Genomic DNA, 22,141 nt, shown 5'->3' with positions numbered 1-22,141 from the left:
ATCAGTGGTGAACAGTATAAAGTAAAAGTGTATATTGAAGCCATTTACTGTGCATAGTGAAGATAGTTTACTGTGTATAGTGAAAGCAGTTTACTTTGTATAGTGAAAACAGTTTACTGTGTATGGTGAAGACAGTTTACTGTGTATAGTGACAACAGTTTACTGTGTATAGTGAAGGCAGTTTCCTGTGTATAGTGAAGACAGCCTTCTGTGTATAGTGAATATAGTTTACTGGGTACAGTGAAGCTAGTTACTGTGTATAGTTAAAACAGTTTACCATGTATTGTGAAGACAGTTTACTGTGTATAGTGAAGACACTTTACTGTGTATAGTGAAGACAGTTTACTGTGTATAGTGAAGACAGTTTACTTTATATTGAAGACAGTTTACTGTGTATAGTGAAGACAGTTTACTGTGTATTAAGATGAAAGTTTACTCTTTAGTGGAGCCAGTTTACTGTGTATAGTGAAGGCAGTTTACTGTGAATGGTGAAGACAGTTTACTGTGTATAGCGAAGATAGTTTACTCTGTATAGTATAGACATTTTACTGTGTAAAGAGATGAAAGTTTATTCTATAGGGAATAGAGTTTCTGTGTATACTGAATATAGATTACTGTGTTGAGTGATGAAAGTTTACTTTATAGTGAAGACAGTTTACTGTGTATAGTGAAAGCAGTTTAGTGTGTATAGTGAAGATAGTATAACCGCACAATGAGCGACTGTGGGATAAGGAGACCCTTGCACGTAGGACTCAATTGTTCTTTATTTAGTTAAAACCTACAGAGTACAAATTACATATGTTACGTATGAGATAATTAATTCAATCGTATGTTCCATCATTACTAATGACTACTGTAACGTGCCTGAGCGCTCGGCAACTCCCTGCATCTGTTCACGCTTCCATTTCACACAAGCTACTATTAATAATTGTTAATTGTACTTATTATATTATTATTGTTCTTAGCTACTTAGGTTAATTGTATATTTATGTATGTAATTTATATGCATCCTTGTCTTACTCTGTTAAGTCAACTCATGAGTAATATTAATTAATTATATAAAATATCCAGCAAATGTCTAGATCACGTGATATGAGACGCTCCTCCACGGCGTACCCACGCCACGCTCCCCAGTAGCGAAAAATCCGTGGCTTAGATTAGACGTGTCTATTCGTTCTCTAGCCTTGACCTTTGTCTAATTGCTTTATCAAGTCTTCTGCAATGCCCTAGGGGTATCAGGTATTAGTGACACGTTTAGTTAGGCCTAGGAAGGGATCCTGGTGGTAAGGTATCTCCTGTTTGGTAGGGATAATCATTTTGTATTGATTGTTATATATATATATTTCGTATGTCTTGTGTAATATAGTAATGTTAAGTAATATTTGTTTGGTCTAACTCCTTACAGTATAGTTTCGCCCTTCCGGCATCACTCTTATTTTATTATACAATTACTTATTCACTTAAATTCATGTTTGCTAGGCATTACTCCCTTTAGAACATAAATTGAATTAATTAATTATCTTCCATTTTGTAATTCACTTATTTCAACTGTTCTTACTTTTTCAAGTACATTTAGTTGAGTAGGTAATTGGTGGAGATAATTATTGCCGTGTTCCCTGTTTGTACCTTTATTTGTTAATAACTTGGGGTAGGATTCACTCCCCAAGTATAAAGAGTAGTGGGATCGCGACACTACATATAATATATTTTAGTAGAGAATGGAGTTAAACCATATAAAACTTACGTGTTTCGGGTCTAATGTAGGACTTATTAACTCCCTGACTTGATAGCTTACTGGACAGCTAGAGACTGGTCAGCCGGAGGCGATGGGCCATCTGTTTCTCATTTAACGGCTCAGCAAAGGTCGTTGTCAACACTCTCTCTCTCTCTCTCTCTCTCTCTCTCTCTCTCTCTCTCTCTCTCTCCCTTCTAGTTTATTCTACTTTGGCGGTAACAGATAGTTGACTGTGTATAGTAACGGTAGTTTACTGTGTATAGTGAAGGCAGTTTACGGTGTATAGTGAATATAGTTTACTGTGTATAGAGAATGCATTTGATTGAGTATAGCGAAGACAATTTATTGTGTATAGTGAAGACATTTTACTGTGTATAGTGAAGTTAGTTTACTGTGTATAGTGAAGATAGTTTACTATGTATAGTGAAGGCAGCTTACTGTGTACTGTATAGTGAAGGCACTTTACTGTGTATAGTGAAGACAGTTTACTGTGTATAGTGAAGACAGTTTTCTGTGTATGGTGAAGGTAGTTTACTGTGTATATTGAAGATTGTTTATTGTGTATAGTGATGGCAGTATCTTATGTATAGTGAAGACGGATTAATGTGTATAGTGCCTGACAATGGCGATGAATTTGGGTGGGCAGCCAAAATGGCTGAGGGTCCTCCTCTCTCTTAGGCACCTGATATATACTATACATTTATCTCTAGGAAGTATTATTTAACATTAGTCCGACAAACTGCCGGGGGAGTTCGGGCGTAGTTTCCAGGGTGCGGACTCGCACAATTTAATCGTGCCCAACGAACGACATCCTGCAAGGTAGCCAGCTGGTGTGCAGCTGCCGGTCCCTCGGTGATTGTTGGGTATTCAGTTAACATACACACTCTTCCTGAGATAAGATGGAGAGCGTCAGACGATATTTAAGTTACATTAATTATTTCACTGCGTAAATGACGATTTCACTGTTACAACATGAACACTGATATTCACAAAATTCACTGAGTTAAAATGACTTGACATGGTGGGCGGAGAATCGTACACATCCCTGAGATAAGATGGAGAGCGTCAAAGATGTGACGCTACAACTTGGGCATTGATAGAAATTACATTCAACTCAGTTGCTGTACATTTAACTATAAAAATCAACGCCATGGGTCAGGTGAATTTCTGACGTCTGTTTTTTTATAATCTAATGAGAGATTGAGCTTGCCAGGAAGAAGTGAAATACACACGCTGTTAACACTAGTTTTACAAACTCAGCACGGCTGTGAACAAAGAACTATTCACAGGGATACATTAGCTTTTGGAGATTATACAGGTTGACAGAATAGTTCAGGAGATTACTGACTTTCTCAAATAGACAAATGACACTAACTAAACTACAAACATTAGATTCTCTGATGTGTGGGCATCAAAATAATATAATTTCAGTAGCAATTGGAAATCCATGGCTATCCCCAGAGACAATATCATGGGATGTCATTCGTACTGGCAGACTCGACACTCACTTACTTAACAAGTGTTACTAACAATAAAAACAGTTACAGCTTTCAACATTATTCACAAAGGAACTTGTATGCTTTAACTGTAATCAGACATATCTAAGTTGACTCAAAACAATGGTGTTCTCTCTCACATTCAAATTTACTTTATAGAGAGGTTGGTGTCAGGAAGTCAGAGAAAATGGACGGCACCCAAGCTAGGGAGTAATGAGAAACGGACGCTTTAGATGGGAGACTAAACAAAAAAGGCATAACCACATGTTTTGTGGGCTATTGAGCGTAATGTGAATCGTATGATTTTACGTTAACTGACGTGTACGACTGTGGTTACTACATGGTCAGTCCTTACCCACGTGGTTTACTTCCAAGGGCCCTGTCTATCTGAAGCAGCGACAAGTACGGCACAGCAAGAGTGATCCCCTCGTGGATGAGGTAGAGATTTTAGAAGCAAATCCCGAGTATGGCCATGACAAGTTCCCAGATGGAAAGGTGACTACAGTATCCCTAAGACATCTTGCTCCAAAGCACACTGTAGAAACACGTGTGGAGCCATCAGAATTTCGCTTTATTGAGAATACACAAGAGGCTGTGTCACAGAGATGGATCAGACGTTGGAGCAAACAAGCATGGATTCATTCAATCAAGACAGAAATGTGGAAGTGAACCCTGCTGTGGAACCTGCACAAGTTGCTCAGGAGCCTCCTTCACCACAGGAATCCCTGCGACGATCAGCAAGAAGAGGGCGTCCCCCTACTTACCTCCAAATGTGGGGGGCAAATGTGGTAATATTTAGTTATTATTTAGCTACAAATAATTATGTATTTTATGGAAAATTTATAGGTTTATGCTAAAGGATCCCGTGTCCTTTTTATACTCGTGGTCCTTGGTTAGTTAATGATTATTTTCCTGATTTATCGTGTTACCACCGAATAATATGAGTTGTGATAACAAGCACTTATTAAGGCTTGTGTATAGAAATGACAATTTATTGGTACTTATTTGCTTGTTATTCACATAACGTAACTCTCTTAACGTGTTTGCTCTTTCACAGGAACTGTGTGATTTTATGCTCATTTAAGCCTCAAGTAAGGTCAAGCTGGTGTTTTATTACACCAACCTATTGGGTTTGTTTGGTCAATTTGCATTAGGTTCTATGCTGTTGTCGTATCTTACATGATTTAATGGGAGAATGAGAAGCCACATGCTGAGTCTTACTCCCGGCGTTTATTGCTGTTATTCTGTACCACGTGCCTAACACATTCGTGATTACACAGGCCTAAACGCATTCTAACTTTGGTAAGAAGTAACATAATATATTATGTATATATAATCAATAAAGGCAGCATATAAACATACACATATATAACACTATTTTTCCCTTTCAAAAGAGAGTATGGCTGCTACAAATCCTAAATAAACAAAACTTACAGAATTACATATGGCAGGGAAGAAGAGAATAGAACACAAGATAATATAACTTCCTAGCTGAACTTTTTTGAAAGACCTGTTCACAATTCAGATAATCAGAGGTCTAATTTCATTACAGGTCTCCCAACTCTGTTTTATCTTCTTGGACTATTCCCTCCATCAAGTCTTACAGGGGTTTCACTTGCACTCTGTGCATTATCAGTGACAGACGTATCATCACTACAGTCAGTTGACACAGTGAGTGGATGCTGGGAAACATCATCTTTAACCTCATCATCATGATGATCATCTGCAACTGTGTCAAGTTTATCATCATGTTCTGGTGCTACATTCATCTCATCATGTGCCTGAATGATGTGATCCACATGAAAATATCTCAAAGAGTTACCACATTTCACTAAATATGTCCTAGATCCACATACCTTGTCAATGACACCAGCTCTCCACTTTGCATGTACAGTACCATAACCTTTAGCCATGTTCCTATCTCTCACCTTCTCATTTACCTTGAACACTCTTTCACTGGAACTCTTATCATGATACATTTTTTATTGAGCTTGTTTCCTCTCTACAACTTCAAACAGACTTGGCTTAACTAAACTTAATCTTGTTCTCAACTGTCACTTCACCATTAACTCTGCAGGAGTACATCCTGTCACACTATGTGGTGTGATTCTGTATCTGAGAAAGAAATTTGCTAGTCTGTGTTTCATTGATTTTCCTACAGTTCCTTGAATTACCTGCTTGGAAAGTGCTTCCTTTACAATTCTAACTGATCTCTCAGCTGCACCATTAGAGGCAGGATGATAGGGTGGGGTCAGTACATGCTTTACACAGTTGAGTCTCATGAAGTTTTTAAACTCTAGTGATTGGAATGGAGGACCATTGTCAGATACTACTTCTTCTGGTATTCCATGTTCAGCAAATATTATCTTAATTCATCAATGGTGCTACCAGCATTAGTACTGTACATGTACTTAACATCAATCTACTTTGAATGACTGTCAATTAATACGAGAAACTTGTCTGTTCCCTTATCACAGAAGTCAATGTGTACTCTTTGGAAGGGACAGGTGGGCCATTTCCAGGTTTTCAAAGGTGTGCTGGATGGCATACTCCTAACATTCTGACAAACAGAGCACTCACGTACCATCATTTCTATTTCACCATCCAGTTTAGGCCACCATACAAAACTTCTGGCCAATGCTTTCATAGCACATATACCTAGATGTTCAAAATGCAGTTCATTCAAAATTTGCCCTCCAAAACAATGTGGAATTAACACTCCCATACCCCAAAACACACATCCCTGTTCTACTGATAATTGACATCTCCTTAAATGATACGGTTGAAAGTCTAAGGATGGGCAAATCTCTGGCCATCCAATTTTTGTATATTCCAGGACTCTTCCTAATACAGCATCTTTCCTAGTTTCATGAGCAATCATTCTGGAGGTGACTGGAAAATCTTCTGCTAACATGGTTACAGCATAAACCTTAGGCTCTACTCCATCATTTGATCCACTACATGGCAACCTGGACAAAGCATCTGCATTGGAATGATCCTCTGAACGTCTGTACTGTATCTCATAGTCATATGCAGACAATATCACAGCCCATCTCTGCATTCTTGCTGCAGCAAGTGTAGGAACAGGTGATTTAGGACCCAAAATTGCCAGGAGAGGCTTGTGATCAGTTATTAAGACAAAATTCCTCCCATATAAATACTGGTGAAATTTCTTAACTCCAAATATGATAGACAAAGCCTCTTTCTCTATTAGTGCATAATTTTTCTCGCTTTGGGTAAGAGTTCTCGAGGCATATGCAATGGGTCTTTCTTCACCGTTATCCATTATGTGATATGACAGCACCTAATCCGTAGCCCGATGCATCACAAGCAAGCATTTGTGTTCTACTGGTATCATAGTGGACCAAAACATCAGTACTAGACAGAGCAACTTTACAATCTTCAAATGACTTCTGAGTTGCACTGTTCCATTTCCATGGAATCCCTTTCTTTAACAGTTCATGCAGATGGGCTAAAACTGATGGAAGTCCACTCAATAACCTTGAATAATACTGTATCATACCCAGGAAAGCTTTCAATTCACTGACATTTTTTGGAGCAGGTAAATTTACTATGGCTCTTACTTTATCTTCTACAGGTCTCAGCCCTTCTGCATTCACTTTGTAGCCAAGATAAGTTACTTCTTTAGCTAGGAATGAACATTTGCTCTTGTTGAACCTGACATTGTGTGCCAACAATCTTTCGAATACTGTGGCTAGGGTTTTGACATGATTTTGGATGTCACTGTCAACAATCAGGACATCATCCTGAAAACATAACACGCTGGGAAGACCCACAAGAATTTTGTCCATGATGCACTGAAATAACTTTGGTGCACTTTTAACACCATAAGGCAACCTTTCGAACATATACAATCCTTTATGAGTGTTGATGGTAAGGTACTGTTGACATTTAGCATCAACACAGATCTGAGCATATGCTTGGGACAAGTCTAACTTAGTGAAAATGGTTCCACCTGTTAGTGCAGCAAAGAAATCTTGAGATGTGGGTAAGGGATATTGCTCGTCCTCAACAGCTTGATTAATGGTAACTTTATAATCACCACATAGTCTAACAGCTTTAGGTACAATTACTATAGGAGCAGCCCAATTGCTCTTGGCGGTTTTCACAATAATTCCCTCACTCACAAGTCTGTCTAATTCCTTCTCAACCTCACCTTTCAATGCATAAGGAACAGGTCTGGACTTAGCATATATGGTGATATGAGCTTCATAACCCTTTATACCATCTTATCCCTTAACAAATAAAATCTTGTATTTTTCAAGCAATTTCTCAAGATCTGGAACACTGTGATACATTCCAACACTAAATATCTCCTTCCAGTCCATCTCAAGTTCACACAACCAGGTCTTACCTAACAAAGTTGGTCTATTCACACAACTAGTGGCAACTTTAAATTTTGATATTTGTACTTTACCTCACACTTTAATTTACCTTCTGTGTTAAAAATCTCTCCCGTATAGGTTCTCAACTTGACACCTGAGTCTTCTAAAGGCACATGCGCAAATAGCTTCTCATACATATATCTACTCATTTTGGAGAAATCTGCTGCAGTATGGTTACAGATGTATCATTAATGCACAAGTCCACACTTTACCTATGTTTAACTTTCTCTTCATGACTGGCGTAAATAGTAAACACATGGGCACTCTCATGAATACTGTTTTTCATTTCCTTCTCATCACCTTCAACGACATATACTCTACCTTTATCACTTCTGGCAGGGGCTGTAATTTCTTTCTCACGGGCAGGAGGAATATGTTCAATACACTGACAATTGTAACATCTTGAATTTTTTAACTTACACTGAAAGCTTTCATGTTTCCCTAGGCATCTCTTACATTTTAAATCATCATGTGTTCCTTGTTTCATGGCATAATTCTTCCTTTTAGCTACAGTTACTTTACACACTGAGCCACTACTGACAACTGTTTCACTACCGGCATTGGGAACGAATTCTCTGGTGTTTTTCTCTGCTAATTCCATGCTTGTAGCTATCTGACATGCTTTTTTACAAGTTAAGTTAGTGGTGTTCATTAACTTATTTTGTATTTTTTCATAATTCAGACCTATCACAAACCTGTCTCTTAGAGCTCGGTTCAAGAACTGTCCAAAGTTACAGTGAATGGATAACTTCTTCAAAGCTACTATATAATCACTTACTGATTCATCTTTGCCTCTATCTCTTGTGCCAAATTTGTAACTTTCAGCGATCTCAAGTAGAGCAGGATCAAAATGTTGCTTCAGAATTTTGGTAATCTGAATCAGTGAGGAGTCTTTTGGTTTGTCTGGAGCAAGCAGATTGACCAGAGTAGAATAAACATTAGCTCCTACCTCTGTCAAAAAGATTGCTTTCCTTTTCTCTTCAAGGGCCTTCTTCTGACCATCTCCACCGTCGTCCATAAATTCATTTGCCAGGAAAGAAGAAGTCCATTTCTCTCACAATATGATGTGAAGTTCTCCTTGTCTGCATCATACTCCCCCACTCGTCAGATGTATCCACTGACGCCAGCCATGGTTGCTCTCTTCACTTAAATTCTCCAGGTTCAGAGTAGCCTTCCCTTCAGTGGTCACCATCCTCTCTTCAAGGACTTCACCAACACTTTGTGAATCCCATCCTCGTCGCCAGTGTAGTATCTTGCGTTATTTAATGGGAGAATGACGAGCACACTGTCAGTCTGGCTGGGCGTTTATTCTCTGTTCTTGGTTACAACGTGCCTAACACATTTCGTGTTTACACAAGCCTAAACACTTTCTGACTTTGGTAAGAAGTAACATAATATATAATATATATATAATCAATAAAGGCAGCATATAAACATACATATATATAAAAGTAACTAGAAGGATCAGTCAGCTCAGTAGGTCACGTAAACATGTGAAAAGGTGAGGTCACTGATTAGGTGAGGTCGTGACAATGTCAGGTCACTGAGCCAGTATTTTCATTGTGAAATTTGAAAATCTGCTAGATTTTTCTTCAAAATCCACTAGATGAGGAATTAATACGTGTTTTACAAAATTCGGCCAAATAGTTTGGCCGTGACCATCCATTTTTTCATGGCCAGGCGAAGTTTTTTACTGCCTAATTAGAGAAATTTGGCCGTGGGAACGGCCATCTGGCAACCCTGTGCACACCCCCTCCCGCCTCCTGCGCCTACACTCACTAACTCATAAGCTAACACACTATCTGCAGTCATTTCTTTGTATATATATATATATATATATATATATATATATATATATATATATATATATATATATATATATATATATATATATATATATATATATATATATATATATATATATATATTGTTTCTCACTATTGAAGTTTTTAATTTTTGTATTTCTTTATTATTATTGTTATTATTATTATTATTATTATTATTATTATTATTATTATTATTATTATTATTATTATTATTATTCTTATTATTAATACATTTTCGCCCCCAGGCCCCGATGTGGGTCAGTGATCTGTGCCTGAGTGGGCTAATCCCCATAAAAAAAAATAAAGAAATAAAACCGGCGACAACCTTCACACGTTAAGCTGAAAATGAAACTGCCGGGAGCACTGCAGCAAAGCGCGGCCTCTTTACCACTGGGAAGACAAATTAGTGCGCTCCTAGGTGCCTAGTTATCTACAAAAGAGACATTTGCGCAAGAAATGATTACATTATCAGAACTCACTAATAAAAATAAATTAAGAAAATAAAAAATAATAAAAATAACTCATCCGTGGGTTAATCCTATACAGTATATTAACCTAAAGAACTTAAGGATATTAATGACGAACTACAAATAGTTGAGGATTATAAGATTGGCCAAATCAGAAGGGTTCACTAACAGTGGAATGCCAAAATATTCCCCCACTGTATTAGGTTCAAAGACAGTGAAGAAACGTGTACTGTTTGGATCCAAAAAACTGCACCTCTCCCATTGTGAATAGATGAAGAATATATATATATATATATATATATATATATATATATATATATATATATATATATATATATATATATATATATATATATATATATATATATATATATATATTTGGATATTTTACGAAGAAACAAAGAAAGGATAGACAAAAAGTATATAAAGAAATGAAAGCTACCTAGAATGAATGCTGGTGAAACAAATCTCTATATAAGTTGTGGTAAAATATTGAAAAGAGGAAATTATATCAGAGATGAACAATATGGTGCATGCAACAGGAGGAGGGGCAGTCCGAGGGGGAAACCAAACATTTTATGAACAATGTTGGAGGAACAAAGAAATGTTTATATGAAAATAACATAAATAGTCACAAAAGTAAAACTGACAGTTTTAAAAGTGTATGCAAAGTGCAAAGGAGAATTTTTTTTAATTCAAACCCAGATTTGAGATTAAATATGCAGTAAATAAACCTAGCTTCATAAGAACATTAGAACATAAGAAAATAAGGAGTCTGCAATAGGCCGGTTGGGCTGTGCATGGCAGCTCCTGTCGAGAGTTACTACCACTCTCTATCATCCATGAATCTATCTAGCCTCCTTTTAAAGCTTTCCAGCGTTCCAGCACTTACTACAAAGTTGCTAAGCTTGTTCCACTCGTCCACCACCCTATTTGTGAACCAGTTCCTTCCTATCTCCCCCCTAAACCTAAACTTATCCAACTTAAATCCGTTGCTACGAGTCCTATCCTGCTCGGATATTATAAGAACTTTATCTATATCCCCTCTATTGATTCCTTTCACCCACTTAAATACTTCTATCATATCTCCCCTCACTCTTCGTCTTTCTAGGGAATGCAAGTTAAGTTTCTTTAACCTATCTTGATATGGATGGTTTCTAAGTCCCAGAAACATTTTCGTCATTCTGCGCTGCACCGACTCCATTCTACCGTATAATAAGGGCACCAGAACTGAACAGCATAATCGAGGTGCGGCCTGACTAGCGCAAGATATAGTTGCAATAAGACCTCTGCACTCTTATTACTTACACTTCTAGATATAAAACCTAATACTCTGTTTGCCTTATTTCGAACATTAACGCACTGTTTTCTAGGCCGTAGGTCCGGGCTTACAAGTACCCGTAAGTCTCTTTCACAAGTCGACTTCTCTAGGTTGATGTTGTTAAGGCTGTATACATTGACAGTATTTGTTCTTCCAATATTAAGTATACTGCACTTGCTGGTGTTGAATTTCACTTGCCATTTTCAGACCACCCCTGCAGTTTATTTAAATCCTCCTGTAGTGCATTTGCATCCTGCCCTGAATTAATCTGCCGCCCTATTTTGGTGTCATCCGCAAACTTGCTAATGTCACTGCTGATCCCAGTATGTAGATCGTTTATGTAGAAGCCTCTGATGCAGTACTCTGTCAAATGCTTTGCTAAAGTCTAAGTAAATATCATCGTAATTTTCTGACGACAACCGCCACTACAAAGAATATCAATCCCTGACTCGATCTCAACAGATTATACACATGAGACTGCGCCTAGGGTACAGGTACCTATGGGAGTACATTGGCAACCCTGAGCCTCACCGCACTGTTTGTAAACTTTGTGGCCAACCCGACTCTCACATCCTCTCTCACTACATCCTCACTTGCCCTATGACCTCCTCCTACAGGTCCCCAGCCGTTACCAACACCTCTTCCCTCCCAGACCAGATATCCCTCCTCCTAGTCACAGGCCTGGCATTTGACATTATTAGGGACCTGCCACTCTTTGCCATAAACAGATGAAGTGTACCGGGAACTTTCCCCCCACACACTCATCATTCTCTCACTTTATGTAACTTGACAAAACCTATGATCCTTCAGGCTTTTACGCCCTTAATGTACGAGTCATAAAGGCAAGTATGAACTTTTCATACTTCCCTGTTGGGCGCTGTAAACGCTTCTGCGCTTCACCTTGCACAGGATGTAAGGGGGTGCCCAATAAACTAGCCCCCTCGGGGGCAAATCTGAATCTGATCGTAATTTTCGTCATTATCTACTACCTCGAAGACTTTCCTAAAATAGTTGATAACTTGAGATGTACAGTACACAAATGTAGAATCGCTAGTATGTGATGAGCTGAAGGTTAGAGGAAGTAATGCAAATCCAAATATAATTTTTGTATCTGAAACTTGGATACAGGACTGAATCACCACTAGAATTCCAGGATATATATATATATATATATATATATATATATATATATATATATATATATATATATATATATATATATATATATATATATATATATATATATATATATATAAATCTTATATAAATGCTCAGGAAATAAGAAGTGGAGTAATCACATATTTTAAACATAAACTACTATTAGAAGAATGTGAAGAACTTAATAACAGAGGAGTGAAGGATGCATTACGGTGCTGGACTAAATGTGAGGATGTGAAAATTCTGGTTGGAGTTATTTACAGAAAACACAGTTGAGGAGCAGGAACATGCTACCTAACAGTTCCATGAGATATGTTAAATTCTAATAAAAGTCTAGGTGGTGGCAGGCTGCTGTTGAAAGTAATAAGTGTTGTCAAAAGAAGGACATGGTTCCCAAAGCTAATTCATGGTTTAGAATATAATTAAAACAGGGTATGCTTCAGAAGGACATCGAAAGTTGCGAATTCGTATTCAGGGAAACTTGTTGGAGCTTCCAATAACTTTATGACATAAACCATCGGCTCTTCAGGATTCTACGCCCTTGACTCTTCAGGCTTCTACGCCCTTAACTCATGAGACATGAACTTAGCATGCTTCCCTGCTGGGCGCTGTAAAACGCTTTTGTGCTTCACCTTGCACAGGATGTAGGGGGGTGCCCAATAAAAAAAAAAAAAAAAAATCTTGCGACCCCAAATTGGTTATTTTTTTATAGATTACAATAAAAGCAATCTTCAGATGCAAACTTTTCCTCTATTACAGCAAAAAATACTAAGGACATCAACATATTATGTTCTATTATGTTTGTATACAGTGTTTCCAGAATTAATTATTCATCACGATCCATCTGGAAGAAATAAAACAAGTTGGAACAATTGATTGCATTTATTTGGTGTCCCCGGTGGAGAAACTACAGACCCATCACCAACCCGCTTAGCGCACAAGAGTAGATACAAGGAGCTCACAGTGGCTCATCTAGGACAAATAGTGTCATTCTTACAGTATTGTACATACAAGTACATGATGCCATACTTACATGGCACAATACGTGAATGGTCTCAAATTTCGTGGCACCATACTCATATTGCACCATTAAGTCAGCTATGTACACTTCTTTCACTTCAGAAATTGACACTTTGAATCAAAATGAATCTTTTCAAACACATTTGGCCATAAGACGATATAATATCTTGCAATACTTTAAGTAAACTCAGCATCACAAGTTTCAAGCCTAAAGTTGCTTTTATATAATTTTTACTTTTACTTGTTAATAAATAATTGTACCTGTATATTCATTTACTAAGAGAAGCACTGAATATATATGCCACTGTGTTAGAAAGTCGAGTTAATCGACGCCTGTGCATGTCAGTGGAAATTGCTCAAAGTGAGTTCAAAATCCAGATTTGCAGAGAGGGAACTGCATTACCACTGCCACCCTGTTCACTTACTCATTTAAGAAGCTTGTCCTTGTGGCCAAGTACATGAAATATAGTGTACCCGGCACCCCAACCACAAAGGCATGCTTTAACCTTATGGCTGCAATTTTGCAATATAAAATCAAGTAGATTTTAAATTACTGAAATCCAGTTTCATTGTATTTGAAGACACCGAGCAAGTATCATCAATACTTGAATATAAAGACGTGACACAACATTACGGTAGTGAACTAGAGTGCTAATATTTGAAATCATGATGATTTGGTTAATACACAATGCTCATGATTATTTGGCAATTGTTCACACAACTGTCTTATACTAGACAAAGATTTAGAAATGCATTGTATTAATACATCACTGGAAGGCAAAGCAAAAGTAAACTATACATCTATACACTGCTGTCTTACGAAGTTTGAACAAGACAGACACAATGCAAATGTAAACCAGTGTCTATGTAAAGTTGTAGAAAGTGTGTTTATTATGCTAAATCTAATAAACCTTAAATGATTAATAGCTGCCCCATGGGCTGTCAACCATAAGTTAAAAATGTTTAAAGAAAACTATATGCTAAATGACATTCATTGAACACGTGCAAATGCAGTCTTTATCCATTAAAGGTTGAGCTGTTTTAATGTCATTTAGAATGTAGTTTTTCACATTTGGTATAAAAAGCTACAGTATAAAGACTACAGTGTCATACTCACACACACAAAAATGCTTAAAAAAAAGTATTGTTTACACTGAAACAAAACGAAAATTATTATTATTTAGTTACGCTGTAGTCGTGTCACAAATTTTTACAATATGCAAAAGAGTTATTTTTTTTAGAGAGAAATCTTTATCACAATATATTTCAGACCGTTCCCCTATATACTATGCTATGCTATAGTATATTGCTTGCAACAGATGACTACATTTTACAAAAAGTTGTAACAAAGTGTCAAATCACATCTTGTTTATTTAGAGAAAACCTTCAGAATCGCGATATTTATCTAATTATTAGTGATTTAAAACAGTAAAAAGACCTCAAAATTCAGTACAGGTAGTAGATATAAAACCACTTCCCCTTCCCTTCCTTCCCCAAAGAAATATCATCTATATCTGAAGGCGGCTCGTTAAGTTATCATTTATCCCGTTTAAGTCAACACTGATTTTGTACCTGTTGTCAATGTGTTGTCACAATAATCTTAAAATGGATACAACATAAAATTTAACATGTTTTCTCAATGCTGAAGTATCATAAGTAAGCACATGGCTTATGGCACTAAACTATAGCTACACTATAGTGAGGATACGGATATCATGAAATACCTATACTGGCAATCTTTCCTTACTACTGTAGAATGCACAAACATCCACAATGTTAGAATATCCATAAGGTTGTCAGTGGACTAATTTCTCAACTGCTCATTTACTGATTAATCATAAAGACCAAATTCCATTTTATATATTTCATAATAATCTGATAGATCCCAGTTGGTCATAGGTGTAGAGTGGCTGCACTATACAGCACTGTTATCACAGATTCCTTTCATGATATCCGTATCCCGTCTGAATTATCTAATTATAAGACTGTAAGCAACTGCCTATCTGTGTTGCAATCTAAATTTCTGTACCAGGCTGGAGGCATGAGCAGTTCATATGATTTCAGTTAAAAAATTCATTGGAAACATACACCCCAAAGAGGCAATAAAACCCACAAATATCACCCTACTCTTTGAAGATTTTTAAATTTGTTAACAATAGCTTACAGTCTGACAATGGGGAAACGGTCTACTTCACTGGTTTCAGTGAAGGCTACAGTATTATAAACCAACATTTGTGGTAGTGTAACACGAGTAAAACACACAAATCATTATTGCATCGTAAGTCACTTCTGCCGCAGTTGCCCTTATTCTATACACGAAGTAGAAAAAATTATGGGTGTTTGATAAGACAAGCAAGAAGAGAGGGGAGACGTTGGGTGAGAAACAGAGACCCCATTCACATGACTCAGCTTATTGGATTACTCAAATAAGCTTAGCCATTTCCTTTGACAGATTTGAATTACTGGTTTCCCTTGTTGACTGGTAATTCAATCACCATTTTATGTTCTTGGGGCAAGACCTTGAGTATTGAGTAAAACTCAAAGAAGTCAGTGAAAACTATTCATTTTGCAAAATAATTCTTACGTTTATTGCATGTAGTGTTTTTGCAAAAATACCTTTAACTTGTTGAAGAAAAATTCCCTGTTGTGCAATATTTACTGAAGCTAATGTAGTGTAAAAATAACTAATGAAAATTTTTAAGGAAGTTTCATTAACACAAGCGGTTTATTATAGGTAATGTTTTGTTTTCAATTTTGCATAAGAGTAACACCATTCACTGACTTCTCGGGCATAATATCTCTGTTACGTGAACCAGTTTCCCCTCATCCTCTCAGACACCAATGTCACAACCAGTTAGTAAACTTTACCAGAAACTCCTCTAAACTTACAATATGTCAGCTAGTTTAGAGCACAGATTAAACACAGAAGCATTTAATATCTAATTATGTATTAAGTATATCTCCTGTTGTGTAAATTGCCATAAAGCTGTTATTAATTAATTACGCATCTTTCTCTTTTCATGAACAATTCATCCCGGAGCACCATTCATCATTATTGCATTATGGTACAAAAGTCTGTAACTACATCAACAATATATGGTATACGTAACACCAATCTTTCCTGCATCACATTAGTTATATTTTAAGTACTGTATCTGATTCTTCAGTTACCCCGTCATTTTGAACTTAAAAATAAACTTAGGTTTTCCTAATTCTCTTTAAAAACTTGTACCCTCTCGTAGAATAGTAGTCACTTTACAACTATCGATCGTCTTTTCCAACTTATGTCAAGTCAGAGTCGTTGGATAGTATATATTCTTTTTTCTCATCTTTAGTAGAGAAGTAATATTCCAATACCCTCACCGTCTGCGTCAGTGTTAGCATCTGCGTCTCTGTCTACACCTTCGTTAGATTTTACTCCCATGTTAATTTGGAAAGAGGTAAAATTCATAACCGGTGATTAACTTATGTTCAGTAACTTTAAAGAAGCTGTATTCAATTGATTTGCATAACTTCTTTTGCTATGAAGTGGATTAGATAGACATTTCATTCGTGGAGTTCACAGCACTTTAGGTTTTCTAGCACACTTACTACATGTACCTTGAACCTATGTATTAGGATGACTGACTGTAAGCTGTATTGGTGTATGGACTGGAGTATATGGAGGAACCGGTGGTAGAGTCTTCCTTCCTCCTTCGACGACGGGAGATGAGGATAAGAATGGAGGCAATAACTGCTATCATCAGTATGAGACCTGCAATAGCGATGCCAATGGCAAAGGTCTTGGGAGAGAGACAGAAGGTGTTGGGGTCCTCCACCACCTCTTCCTTCACAGGGGTAAGAGTTTCAGAGGCACCTTCAGGTTCTGGAAGCTAAAATAAAGAATACAAATATTTAGTTTGTAAGTTTGGATACCAAACAGCAATATTTTATGACAAGGATTTTCTTATATGGGAAAAAATTGAAAATTTATCCTTATATCTCATTTTATAGCTAGGCCCACAGCCAGCTGGCTTTAGTATAATGTACACAAAGCCTGACAGGTCATAGACTCAAATGAGCCTAAACATTACTGGCTGGGTAGTATCCCCTGTCTAGACCTACCCTGGGATCAATACAAAGCGTTTTCCTACCTCCCCATCACAACCATCGTCTCTTATAAGAAAGCACTAGTAATAAAGATTGCCATCAAAGAGATTAGACTGCCAGGCTGTTACGTGTCGGCCATCTTGGATCTAGATTTAGTCCTAATTTCCTAGTCTGCTTCCCACGACCCATTTGAGGAGGGATGGTATCCAAGCTGCCAGGCTGCGGGCTTAGCTATAAAAATGTGATTTCAGGATATATTCTCCATTAATAGCCCTCTGCCCTCTACCCTCTACCAGGCAACTTGAGTAAATGAAGACAGTCAGAAAATGGGAGGTGCCACTTATCTAACATCCCAACTGCAGTATGTCTGCTATAATAACCACCAATCTGACTCCTCGCCAATCTTGAATGGAGTCCCCCATGGTTCCATTCTCGGTCCGGTACTGTTTTTGTTGTACATAAACGACATAGTCCACGCCAGCTCACTCATAAAATACAACTTATTTGCAGACGATAGTAATCTCTATGCCAGCAACTCAGACCTCCATTCCTTGATGAGAACTATGAACACTGAATTAACTAAAGTCGGGACCTGGGTAATACATAATAAACTGACCTTAAACGTTGAGAAAACCCACTACACGATCTTTCACAAAAGGAAAAACTTACCCCCAGACTTGGACCCCCTGTACCTTGGTAATATAGTCCTCAAACGCGAACAAAATACTAAATTCCTCGGAGTTATTGTTTATGCGAAACTTAACTGGAGAAACCACATAAAAGCCATTCACAGTAAAATCAATAAACAGAGCGGTATCATGTATCACACTCGACAGTCACTCACTCTCACAGCAATGAAAGAAATCTATCATGATCTTGTTTACCAACACCTAATACACTGTCACACACTATGGGGGGCCTCTGGCTCTTCAAAAACACAATATCTGGTTACTGCACAAAAGAAAGTTGTACGGACAATGACCTACTTGAAAAAAAAACCAGATTACACAACAGAAAAATTTGCTATATTGAAATTTTTAAAATTCGAAGATATTAACACCTACTGCTGTGCCCTCTTTGTTTACAAATCTATCAATCACTTGCTTGACAGTAATTATTTCCAGTTCCGGAATAATCAGAGATACAACTTAAGGCACCCAGAGCTACTAAGACCACCCCCATGTGCTCCTCTCAATCCCAGACCTCCATAAAATATCATGGTGTGAAGGTGTGGAACAACTTACCCCCACACATCCGAGCAAAGACTACGCTCCCTTCCTTTAAATCATCTCTTAAAAAATATCTATTGTCGAAGCATTAATATTTCTTGTAACACTTACTATATTTACAGTACCCGATTTTATTGTACCGTTTTATCGGAAATTATCATGTAAATAAATAAGTAATTACCATTGCAATAAACATAATTGTCAACTAGACATAATCCTGACAGCTCTGTCCTCTTGTTCAACTTTATTACTGTACAACCCATGTTGTACTGCTCCCCCATTATACTTATGTTTTTCAATTCCACTGTAATTTATATGTATATGTGTATGTGTATGTATGTGTGTGTATGTGTATATATATGTATATATGTATATATATGTGTATATGTATGTAAATAAAAAAAAAAAAAAAAAAAAATAATAAATAAATAAAAAAAATAAATATTGAAGTGATAACCGTGGTAACATTATGAGATGTTCTTATTACCACCATGCTATTGTACTATTCCAGATGATACTAAATGTTTACATAATACTTCCTTGAGATAAAGGTATAGTATATATCAGGTGCCTCAAGGAGAGCTCCGGTTCTCAACTGGCTCAGCCATGTTAATATTGTTATTATTATCCACTCTGTATCTGTATTTTTCTGGCTAAATAAACTGTTTCAATTCAATTAAAACTTAAGGAAATTAATGTAAAAAATAATCCTAACCTTAGAAACTTCTCTATACCACACATCTCTGTATCACTGAACTGTTCACTGGGGATGATACAGCCCATTAGATATTCAGTGTGATTTTTTGTAAGAAAGGTAATAGCTGCATACTACAGGTTCCTTGCCAATAAATACAAGAAAGCACGGAAAAACGAGGTCAGTTCAAACGCTCAGATTTGAATCAAAATCCAAAGCCCTAAACTATTACTTCTAGCAGTAAACAGACAAGTATGGAATACCTCTGAGAAACTAACTAAAATTTCCAAAGTAGGTAAAAAGGCCGACATTGAAAATTCATAAAGGAAATTTGCGAAAGTGCGGACGTGGACGGAAAGTAAAACCCTTCCCCACCTTCTGGCTTGAAGTCCAAGAAGGAATTTGAATAGGCTTAAGACAAAGTTGAATGAGGAGAGGAAACTAAATCCTGTTGCTCAAAATATCAAGACAGAAATCCCTCGGAATTGTTATAGCAAACGAGGCAGAATAGGAAACATAAATCTGTGCTCAAGTATTCAAATTCAAGGAAAAATCTTTCTCCACCACGGAGATTTACTGGGGAAGAGGTGATAAAAATCTGGGAGTTGATTATCTAACACTGCAATAATATCAAACATTAGAAAGAATCCAAACAAATCCCAAAGAATTAGTCTCAATCTAACATACATTCGCATGCCATCAGATTATTTCTGGACAAAGTGTCAACTGTGACATTTAACGTCCCTATGATATGTTTGGTCATGATTGAACACGAGTAATCTTACTTTCTGGCTACTTTTGAGAGGTTCCTTAGGGCCATTCCGGGAGTTTACTAAAATGTAAACAAACACAGATCTGCCACAACTCACAAAAGGTGCCAACCACTGTAACAGGTGGAACTGTGGGCGACTGTACGTACTAATATGACGTCAATGATTGGCAACTTGCTCTCTGATGTGGAGGTAAGTGTACAAGTTACTCAAGCTGACTGTTGGAGGGAATCATATTATAAAGTAATTTGGCATACCGATGATTATTTAGAAAATACAAGTGATCGTGGGTCCTTCGTGCCCGGTGGCGAGTCCGGTGGTACAGTTTACCAAAGCATGAAAGTTCAAATGCTCATGCTTGGCTAGTGCGCAACCGCCGGCCGGCTGACAGCGTACAGCGACATCGTTTTCCAGCGTAAATAAAATGGTTAATTAATTCCTTCCTAAAGAAACCATCGACGTGGGACCAGGTTTGTTCCACTCTACGAATTGTTTGCGATTTTTCCACCAAGTTTGATGAAAAACGATTGTGTCGTTTCGGCTGCCCAGAACAGACACACACACAGACACACAGCTATTCTTATAGTATATGAGATAATCATGGTCGTGGTTGTTATAATCATGGTCGTGGTTGTTATAATCATAGTCGTGGGTGTTATAATCATAGTTGTGGTTGTTTAATCATGGTCGTGGGTGTTATAATCATGGTCGTGGTTGTTATAATAAGTGTCTCTTTCTTTATGTTGTATCTCATTATTCTTACTCTTTTTACCTACATTTAACCAACTAATTTCTACATGTTATCTTCCAAATACTTGTTCTGATTTTTGTTTTACTTATCGCTGTCCTTTTTTACTATCCTTCTATACCATTCTTATTCTGTCCTTCCATCCCTCCATTCATACCTCCACTTCTCACTATCCCTCTCTTCCATCTCCTTTCCTCGCCTCTTAAGGATAATAATGCTTCGGTCTCTCTTCTTCTCCTTCTCTTTTCCCTTTCTATCTTCTCCATGCATTCCTGTTATTATCTTTTTCTCTCTTCTCCTTTTCCATGTACAGTCAGCCACAGGAATAAATATACTGTACACAATGTAGCTGTAAGGTCCGAAAATGGTCTGGTAACGTTGAAACTGCGCATCCAGACGCATGGTGAAACTCAGCTCCCCCCACCTGTTATCTCTGGTAACGTTGAAACTGCGCATCCAGACGCATGGTGAAACTCAGCTCCCCCCACCTGTTATCTCTGGTAACGTTGAAACTGCGCATCCACACGCATGGTGAAACTCAGCTCCCCCCACCTGTTATCTCTTAACTATTTTCTGTTTCCCCTTCTTTATTCTTCTATTTACTCATCTTCCTTCCTTTACTAATCCAAACAACATTAAAAAAAAAGTAGGCTAAGAAAAAAAGTGGGGGGAGAAGGAGGGAGCCGTACGATAACTGCAATCGTGAGCTGACAGCGTACAGCGAATGGGGGTGTGCCAAGTCCGTAGACTTGCATCGTTTTCCAGCATAAATAAAATGGTTAATTAATGGCTTCCTAAAGAAACCATCGACATGGGACCAGGTTTGTTCCATTCTACGAATTTTTTGCGATTTTTCCACCAAGTTTGATGAAAAACGATTGTGCCGTTTCGGCTGCCCAGAACAGACACACACACAGACAGACAAACAGACAGACACACGGCTAGTCCTATAGTATATTAGATAACACGTCAATTGTTCTTATTGGAGACATCACCTGCAGACTGCTTGTTTATCTTAGGAGTCAATGATAATTAGCTTGTTAACTACTGTGTTTTTGCCAAGATACTGGAGCCTTCATTTTGGAGAAATATTTTTCTCATCCACTTCATAAAATTAGGCCTTTAGTGTAAGCTTAGAACATCTCATTTCCACTGAGTGGAGTCATAAAACGAGCGCACGTC

General features: G+C 37.4%; 1 protein-coding gene across 3 annotated transcripts in view; it reads right to left on the bottom strand.

Moving 5' to 3' along the window:
- Positions 1-13,276: 13,276 nt before the first annotated feature.
- LOC121869304 overlaps positions 13,277-22,141 on the bottom strand; it is a 204,962-nt gene continuing 196,097 nt past the window's right edge. For all 3 annotated transcript variants that reach the window (XM_042370554.1, XM_042370553.1, XM_042370555.1), the window contains one exon: positions 13,277-17,301. In XM_042370554.1, the coding sequence (XP_042226488.1) occupies positions 17,044-17,301 (258 nt within the window). In that variant the 3' untranslated portion in view covers positions 13,277-17,043. The remainder of the gene's footprint in view (positions 17,302-22,141) is intronic.

The sequence above is a fragment of the Homarus americanus genome, unplaced genomic scaffold (genome assembly GCF_018991925.1).
Source record: "Homarus americanus isolate GMGI-L3 unplaced genomic scaffold, GMGI_Hamer_2.0 scaffold36734, whole genome shotgun sequence".
Lineage (NCBI taxonomy): Eukaryota > Metazoa > Arthropoda > Malacostraca > Decapoda > Nephropidae > Homarus > Homarus americanus.
Note: the sequence above shows the minus strand (reverse complement) of the source record. Positions and strands in the feature narration are given on the sequence as shown.